At 37.2% G+C, this 9,306-nt stretch overlaps 1 protein-coding gene across 1 annotated transcript in view; it reads left to right on the forward strand.

Annotated features, from left to right (window-relative positions):
* The window catches only part of c3a.5 (complement C3a, tandem duplicate 5), a 29,064-nt gene extending 21,136 nt beyond the window's left edge, over window positions 1-7,928 (forward strand). The window contains exons 30-41 of the mRNA XM_039647111.2: window positions 1,593-1,748; window positions 1,921-1,980; window positions 2,060-2,150; window positions 2,233-2,281; window positions 4,257-4,347; window positions 4,509-4,598; window positions 4,752-4,857; window positions 6,615-6,704; window positions 6,815-6,895; window positions 7,063-7,146; window positions 7,293-7,428; window positions 7,581-7,928. Of these exons, the coding sequence (XP_039503045.2) occupies window positions 1,593-1,748; window positions 1,921-1,980; window positions 2,060-2,150; window positions 2,233-2,281; window positions 4,257-4,347; window positions 4,509-4,598; window positions 4,752-4,857; window positions 6,615-6,704; window positions 6,815-6,895; window positions 7,063-7,146; window positions 7,293-7,428; window positions 7,581-7,722 (1,176 nt within the window). The 3' untranslated portion in view covers window positions 7,723-7,928. The remainder of the gene's footprint in view (window positions 1-1,592; window positions 1,749-1,920; window positions 1,981-2,059; window positions 2,151-2,232; window positions 2,282-4,256; window positions 4,348-4,508; window positions 4,599-4,751; window positions 4,858-6,614; window positions 6,705-6,814; window positions 6,896-7,062; window positions 7,147-7,292; window positions 7,429-7,580) is intronic.
* The last annotated feature ends 1,378 nt before the right edge of the window (window positions 7,929-9,306 follow it).

A 9,306-nucleotide genomic window follows, 5' to 3' on the forward strand; every position in this document is an offset into this window, starting at 1 on the left:
TAATGTATGTTTCAAATGATGTTAGTAAATCAGTGTGTTTAAATGGACCCTAATAATCCGTTTGTGTCGAATGGAACAAATTGGCCAAATCCGATCGCAAGGAGTGGTTTAAACCTATTCTATTCGTTGTGCATGCAAACACTTGACCAGATTAAAAAACGAAACTGGAAAGATCTGTGCATGTGCAATGTTGTAGAAGTGGCATAATGACATATGACACACAGAAGCTAGCGACATATAAATGCACACATCAACCCAATGGTCACTATGAACGAACACTGTAGTCGGATTCATCAATCAGGGGTGCGCTTCTAGAAAGCATCGTTAGCCAACTATGGTCGCATGTTGGTCGCAATTTCCATTGAACTCTATTGGTAACGACGGAACTTACGACCATAGTGGCTAACAATGCTTTCGGGAAATGCAACCCAGAATGATTTCCTTCCGATGAAACAAAAAGTGTCCACATTAACAGCTAATGTTGACATATTTTTCAAAAGTTTAGCCGAGGGTAAAGTAATGGGAGTTGAAAACTACAACATAGAGCTGCACAATTCTGTATAAATTGAGAATCACAATTTATTTGTTTCAAACTGAGATCACTATTCTGAACAGACAACTAAACAAAATAACTAGAGCCAGACCGATATATCGGCAGGCTGATATTATCGGCCGATATTAGGCATTTTCCAAACTATCGGTATCGGCAGTTATAATGGCTGATAAATGAATATTTCAAAAATAAAATAAAAATGGATGAAACACGCTTGAACCATGTCATGAGTGTTGTATAGTTTGTCCACCAGAGGGCGCTCTACACCGTCCCTGTTGGCAACACTCGTTGAGTTGGTCACGAGACATACATTGCTTGAATAACAATTAAAAGATCATCCCCATCACTTCTCTTAACTCAAATAAGCATGACAACATTTGTGACTATCATGTTCAGTTTTGCTGCTGTTAAATAAGCCGAGAGTGAAGCGGAATTAGCTAGTAATAGTTACGTTACGTTGTTACAGTGTAGTTGACTGACTGTCCTTTTAACTTTTGACGATGTGACCGAAGTATTTCTTTAATAGCGCGTGACAGTTATAGCAATGAGACGCATCATCTCTCCTCGGCCTGTTATATTGAAAATGTATGTTTTACAATTTGCAGTATGACGTTATCCATTGCTAAATTATGGCTCATCATAGACTAGCTAACCACAAAGCCTGGTCTGTTCTGTTGTGACAATAAAAGAAACAAGTTTCTTTTTAAAATGCATTATCATATTATTTTAGTTAAAACTCATAATTAACTACAAATAACTAATGTTAGGGAAATCTGTTAATGTTTTGTTGCGCGTTTCCGGAAAAAAAAAAAATATCGGCCGATATATCGGAATTTAAAACCAAAAAATATTTGTATCGGTTTCGGCCTTCAAAATACTTTATCCGGTCGGGCTCGAAAAATAACCTGTAATTAACTAGAGGTTATTAAAAATGTGTTACTTGCTGTAGTCTATTTAAAATGTTGAATTAATTTGAATTAATTCTAAAAAGTTTGAATGAATGATTCAATGACTCTAGTCTAATTCCCTGTTTGTTTAGGCAACGATCATGGTGTTCCAGGCTGTGGCTGAGTATCGCATTCAGGTTAAGAAGGCAGACATTAATCTGGACCTGGAGCTCGCCGTGCAGGAGAGATCAGGAACAAAGAAGATCGCTATAAGAGGGTCCAACATAAATCTTGCACGCACAGACAAGGTCTGGAAATATGCCTGTATGAACCAGAGTTCGTGGTCTTAAAACAGCACTCAGTTTGCAAATTTCAATAGTATTGTTGAGAAACAGAATTTAAATGCATACATAAGTTTGTGTTAACTGACTCACCTAAAAGTGTGTTGTCTTTGTCTACTTTATGGACTGAATTTCACAGTTTGACATTACGAAGAGCTTCAAAATCACCGCTCAAGGGACTGGGGTGGCCATGCTCTCGGTGAGTGTTCACGAACGCACTCATGAAATATTCTCGCGCATGTTGTTCTGCGTTACAAGCTCATGTACTTTCCTCACAGGTCTTTTCTGTGTATTATGCTCTGCCTGAAGAGAAAGACGGCGACTGTAAAGTGTTTGATCTAAGTGTGCAGATGGAAAAACAGCTTGACGGTAGGATTCATCGCGAGAACGTACTTTGAACTCCTGTGTTGTAAAATGAAGTTGGATCATGATGTTTTCTTTCTATACGTAGTGTCTTATGATGGAGCCATTGAAAGTTATCAACTCACCATTGAATACATGTGAGTATACAACTATTCTAACGGTAACAGTTTAATATGGGTAATACATATTCACTTTGCCTCAATAAACTCCTACTTTAATAGTTTGTAAAGCCAAGTTAACACTACAGGATTTTAAGCACGATTTTTGACCGATTTGCAAATCGTTGAGCTCGCCGACAGGTCAGGGTGTTATCGCGGGGGATTAGCGGACGATGACCGCCTGCCAATCTGTTAGTATGAAAGAGCCAACAACGCAGCCAAAATGCTCGCAGACGCCTCGCCGAGCCCAGAAATATATCTAGCCTGCTAGATATCCAGAGCCATCGCGCGACTCAAACTCAGTGATGTCATGAGTACAGCCAATCATAGCAACGCATGGGTTGTAGGGTTGGGTATCGAGAATCGAGTATCGAGTATCGATTGGAACCGAGACTAACTTTTCGTTTTTCCCGGAATCGTTCAAAAGTTAAAATTTCGATTCCTAGTTTCGATATTCACAGTCTGCCGAGCGGAAGAAGAAACCGCTGAACAACACCAACGAAGAAGCGTCTACCAGAAGTGTTGGCATAACCACGCGAGTCGAACATGAGTACCTTACGTCGGCGATCCAAAGTGTGGCTTCACTTTTCTAAAAAAATAACGAAATCTCGGCAAAATGCAAAATTTGTGACAAAAGGAGTATTTTTACAGAAGGAGTATTTCCTTCAGAAAGGCCGTTGGTTAGCAAGGTTAGCTAAACTTTTTTGACCCTGCCTCTTAAAAGAATCGGAATCGAGAATCGTTAGGAACCGGAATCGAAACAAGGAATCGGAATCAGAATCGTTCAAATTCAAACGATACCCAACCCTAATTTTAAGCCCGATTTTTGCCCGATTTGCAAATCGTTGAGCTCGCCGACAGGTCAGGGTGTCATCGCCTGCCAATCTGTTAGTATGAAAGAGCCAACAACGCAGCGAAAACGCTCGCAGACGCCTCGCCGAGCCCAGAAATATATCTAGCCTGCTAGATATCCAGAGCCATCGCGATTCAAACTCAGTGATGTCATGAGTGCAGCCAATCATAGCAACGCATGGGTTGAGGACACCAGGTAAATCTTTTTTTTTTTTTTTTTCTTTTTTTTCCTCAGAGCAGATCGTCGCGCAAACAGTGTGCAGCACTAGTTTCTGTCTGACGTCCATATTCACATGTTGTGTTCTCTTCTGGGGCACTGGCGCACGCGCTGGGTATTGGCTCAATATTTATTTATTCATTTATTTGCGTGTTTTTTCGTGACAAAACGTGGTTTGTAGACAATATAGAATCGTTGGGTGACAAAGTTGTTGTCAACTCGTTATTTATTTGATTATTTTCAGGATTTAGACCGTACCATAGTACTGAAACAGCTCTCATTGAGTCACAAATGATTTGCTCTTATCATCCGATCGTGGTTGTATCTCTATGTAGTGCGTTGTCCGCTCGTGTAGTGAGTTACCTCCTGTTGAGGATCAATCACGTTGTGTTGTGTGAACAGCTAAACAACTTGAACACTCCTGATTTCACTGAGAGCAAGTCGTGTAGTGTGAACCGCACAGTTCAGCCCGACGTTTTAAAATCATGTAGTGTGAACAAGGCTTAAGGTAGTTGTTAAGTGTAAGTATTGGGTGGAATATGGTTGTGCATAATAAGGCATGTGTGCTTTTATAAGTACTAAAAACAGCTAATATCCTAATAATATGCATGCTAATGAGCAACTCGTTAATAAGATTTGGACCCTTAAATATAGTGTTAGATTCTAACTTTAAACAAGATTTACAGGTCCCATTTTATTTGACTTATTCTTTTCTGAAATGTATGGAAAGACGTCTAGATGATTTATATATATATCAAGAATGTTGTGTCATCTGTATAACCTTGTAATACGTTTAGCAAATGGGGCGAAGCAATGTTAAATGATGATTAACGTGATCATTTTGAGGAAGTGACACTGACAATGTCATCAATGTCTCCATTGCAGTTTCAAGGACCCGTTAAGAAGCTCAACCATGTCTATTTTGGACATCGGCCTGCTGACAGGGTTTAAAGTGGATGAACGTGATCTTTCAAAGGTAATTGATTGTGAAAGTTGATTTGTAAAATTGTAAGCTCCGAATATTTACGAGTCCAACATATTGAATTCTTCCATAGTAATACAAGTGCCATTAAATTCATATAATGCCAGGACATTGATATCACAGCCGTTTTTCCCCCCTCATGATTTTTTCACCAGTTATCTTCTGGTAAGGATAAGTACATTCAGAGTTTTGAGTTGAACAAGGAGCTTTCAGAGCGAGGATCTCTTATCATCTACATAGATAAGGTAAAATCAATGCCACTATTCCTATATATTAGTTTCATTTCTCTCTTTTATGATTGCAACTGATTTATTTCTCCTTTGCTGTAAGCAATTTGGTAAATTGCTGTATGGCATATGAATGCTCTAATTTTAGTGTTTTACTTAATGTCATTTTAGATTTCTCATAAACAAAAGGAAAGGATTGTTTTCAGAATTCATAAGCTCAATGAAGTGGGAATGCTGCAGCCCGCCGGTGTCACTGTATACGAGTACAACGCTCCAGGTACATTACAGTCACACACATGAAGCATACCAACACACATCGGTGCCAAGAGGACTAGAAAAGAAAACCATCTAACTAGGGGTGTGATGAGATCATGTGTTAAGAGATCTCGCAATATTAAAACGTGACGATGTTTCTCATGGAGGTGAAAAGCTGTCTCACAATATCACCATGTCAAAGTTGAGTTTGTGTCTTTTGCTGCTTACGGTTACGATTCATACTCAGAAAGTAGAACTGAAGTGAAATTCATAGGCGGCATTCTTTGTCAACACATCTGCAAAATACCGGAAGTGTTGCATTTCACTGCCGTTCTGCCATTGTATTGAATGTATTCTTGTCGACAATTAATCGATAATCGATTAACCGTTTGCATCCCTAATTAAGACCATTTAAAAATCATAATAAATCATATTGTAAAATCTCAAAAGCTGCAATTCAATTAAATACATAACTGTCAACCCTCCCGTATTTTCCGGGTTTCTCACGTATTTTATCTCTGTTCCCGCTGTCTTCCCGTTTTAGTATTTTCCCGTAAAATATCCCGTATTTTTACGCTCTGATTGTGTGAGACGTACAAGCTCGGACCTATTCGGCTTGAAGTCGTTCATACTCGGATGCAGCGCAAAAAAAACAACCAAAAAAACGATGTTTATATTATGTCAAAAAAATTCCATTATTTTTGCCTATATACACTCTAAAAAATGCTGGGTTGTTTTAACCCAACTTTGGGTCAAATATGGACTAACCCAGCTGTTGGGTTAAATTTTTACATTACATTTTTAACCCAACATTTCGGGTTTGTCCATATTTGACCCAAAATTGGGTTAAAACAACCCAGCATTTTTTAGAGTGTATATTTTCATGTCTTTTTTTTTTAACAATCGAGTCCTGGTGTCCACTACAGAGGTCATAGCATAACATAGGAATACAATATCTGTTTTTTTTTTTTTTTAGTTTCTTATGCTCTTAATGATGTAAAAAAAAATCCCTTATTTTGGCGATGGATTCCGGGAAATCTCCCTTATTTTCAATGTTCAATGTTGACAGCTATGATTAAATATACACACACAGTTTGGACCGTCTCTGCTTGTTTGCAATGCAAGGATAAATAAATAACTGGTTGTTTAAATAAGTACAGCATTTTCTTCACACAAGAAACACTATAAAGGCAATATTTTTAATGTATTTGAGGAGCGGAGGAGAGTATCTAATACTGCCTTGACATGCTATCGGAAATTTTCTACTTCCCACTTCTTCTGTCGTGTTAATTTCTTTTTAACTAGTATGATAATTCCTATAGCATGCGACGGTATTATTAGTCTAGCATTTGTTGTAGAGTCATACCCAATAGTGCCTCAAAAAGCCTGTGCGAACCACTCAATTTTTTAGAACATGAGATTTTGGCCAAATGACAGAAAAAACTGAGTTCCCACATTAAAAAATCGATGAAAACGTATAATGCGATGCACTTACTGCCTCAGATTAGCAGACTACCTGCCGTTAAATTGACAAAAACCTTGTAACTTCATTTGAGCTTCATTTGATTTTGGTAAAAAGTTATGAATATAACGCAAGTGTCAGACCACATTTAAAACAACAATATCCACTTTTGACAAAGTGGCGGTTAATTATTATTTTAAAAAAAAATGTTTTCTCTATTTCCTAAAGTAATGGTTTTGGACATAAAATGTTTCCGTTCGACAGCTTCGATATGCTGCACTCTATTATAACTTTAATGCACTTTAATATTTGAACAGATAAGCGTTGTGTGAAGTTCTACCATCCTCAAAAGAGAGACGGCGCACTGAACAGACTCTGCAGTGATGAGCTGTGCCAGTGTGCGGAAGGTACGTACACTTTGATTCGTTAAACGCAAGATGAACATCCAACAAACTTCATGAAGTCTCCATGAGAAAGAAAGAGCGTAATGTAGTAAACATATGAAATATCCTGACAGAGAACTGCAGTTTGCAAAAGAATGAACACATCGATGAGGACAATCGTGAAAAAAAGGCCTGTGAATCTGAAGTGGAATACGGTAAACATCCAGAAAACTAGCAATAGAGAATGTTTGATTATGTCTAGTACAATAGCGTTCCTTCTCAGGACAGTTTTATCTCCTTGATAGTCCCAGTACGACCTACAGTTCTTGTCAATTAAGCTGTTTTGTAGATGATGATGATGTTACAAATGTTTGTCTTGTAGTTTATAAAACCAGGTTGTTGGAAATGAGCTTCTCACTGCATGCAGACATCTATAACATGACGGTTGAACAAGTGCTGAAGGAAGGTACGATTTACCAGTTTCTTTCTGATTTATTGTGTCAGTGAAAAACTGATGTCAGCTGTGTTTCATGACTTCTGATCATGGAAGGTCAGACAGTCTCCATCGCACTGGCTTCATCCTCAAAGGTGTGTGTGTGTGTGTGTTTTCAGGCACTGATTCAGATGCGGAAGGGAATATGAGGTCTTTCTTGGGCCATCCTTACTGTAGAGACTTTCTGAAATTTGAAAAGGGCAAGACGTACCTGGTCATGGGCCAAACCAAAACCCTTCCAAAGATTGGCGGAAAGTATGACATTTGGAGGATGATGTCGATTTGGTTTATGTGGAGATTGATACTTCAATTTTAAAATGTTTGACGATGATGTATGCATTTTGAATAGAAATATTATTATGGCTTATGTCTAATGAAAATGATCTCACTCTTCTCAATCATCTCAGGTTGAGGTACCACTTGGGTGAAGACACCTGGATTGAATACTGGCCGACAAACAAGGAAGGCCAGAAGGCAGAACATAGAGAAAAGTTTATCGGCTTGACCTCGCTCGCCGACAAGCTCACCCGATTTGGATGCTCCACATAAGCATTTTTATGAGCTTAAATTAATTTACTAATCAACTTAACAAGCTTTTAATTCTAGTATATTCCCAGATTAACAAGCATTTACAGCCTTTTTTTCTCTCTTTTTTTAATACAGTATGCTTAATTAAATTAGCTCAACATGATGTCTATCAAACTAAAATGTAATCATTTTTAGCCATTTCTCAAATAAAATGTGCAAATATACAACCGAATTTATTTTTCATTTTTTGAGACTTCCAATCGGATGATGTCGAAATAACATTTTTAACTTGCTAAAGATTCGAAGTCAATTTTATAAGGAAGAAATTGTGTGATTGATATTTCATTTTCATCATTTTTGACAGACAATATTGTATACCTGTTCAGAAATCACTTATATAGATTAGAAGTGAAAATATAAGACAATTTGGCAACATTTTATAGCATAGTTTGAAAACAAACATGAAAAGAGTGAGGATTTGGGGGGAAAGTCTGAATGATTTGGGCAGTAAAGTCTGAAAAGAGAACATGAAGGAAATTGTACTGCTCATTCAAGCAAACTTACCAATAAGTATCTATTATTTGTAGCACATAACCTTATAATATGAAATTGTAGTCTTTTTAAGTGGAACTTCCCTGAACTGTAAGTGCCAACCATAATATAAAACGCAGTTGACTCTTTAGATTTGTTGTTCTAGAATCTAGACGATCGTTAGGTCTTACGTTAGACCTACCTTGGAAATCTGAAAGCATTTTCCTCAGGAGTTGCCTTCATTCATTTGACGGATTTATAGTCCTAAAAAAGAACATTTGTTTAAATTGTTGCTAGATAATTTTACAGAGAGTTTATCCATCATAATCTGTTTTGGTTTTGCACAACTAATTTTTAATCGTGGACGTAAAAGTAAATCACAGCATAATAATTCAACACAATCTCAATTCTGGGAAACCCCAAAATAACTTTGTTTAACCATATAATTCAGTTGAAATGAGATGTTTTCCAACCCGGACTGATCAATAGAAGAGCAGCAGACTTACCAAAGGTTGCATTTGCACAACAGTGCAGATCATTTACGGGAAATCACTGCAGTGAACTCTGTTCTTTCCCCCATAAAGCTCCTTAAAATCTCTTTTCTGATCAAAGTAACCGTTAGCTTAACAACGTCTAAAGTTTTAAGAATTTAAAGTCGGTTTACACACAGAACGAAAAAGCTAGACTTTTCCGATTAGTCTACATTATTAGCATCCACACTAACTGACAACTGTTTATTTCAAAATTACCTCAGCGGCAGCGCGCGTTATGAGGGAGGGTTATGATTGGCTGTCAGTGTTTTTACCGTTCATCATTAGGCTAACAAAACATGTGTCATTTTTAATATAAGCATTTGTTTGTTTTTGTACATTATACATGTTATTAAAAACATTAAATTACAATTAAAAAAATGACACAATTTAACCATTTAAATTAAAATAAAAAAATATGTTCCTCTGAGCTCTTGAGAATGAATTTAGAAGCCTTTATGGTTATGGTCGTTCTTTTTAGATTCTTTTTGTTGAAGATTTCTGCCTCATAATTTAAAAAAAAAAAAACTAATGGGAGGAGTTT

This window comes from Pimephales promelas, chromosome 6 (assembly GCF_988280905.1).
Source record: "Pimephales promelas chromosome 6, fPimPro1.hap1.1, whole genome shotgun sequence".
Classification (NCBI taxonomy): domain Eukaryota; kingdom Metazoa; phylum Chordata; class Actinopteri; order Cypriniformes; family Leuciscidae; genus Pimephales; species Pimephales promelas.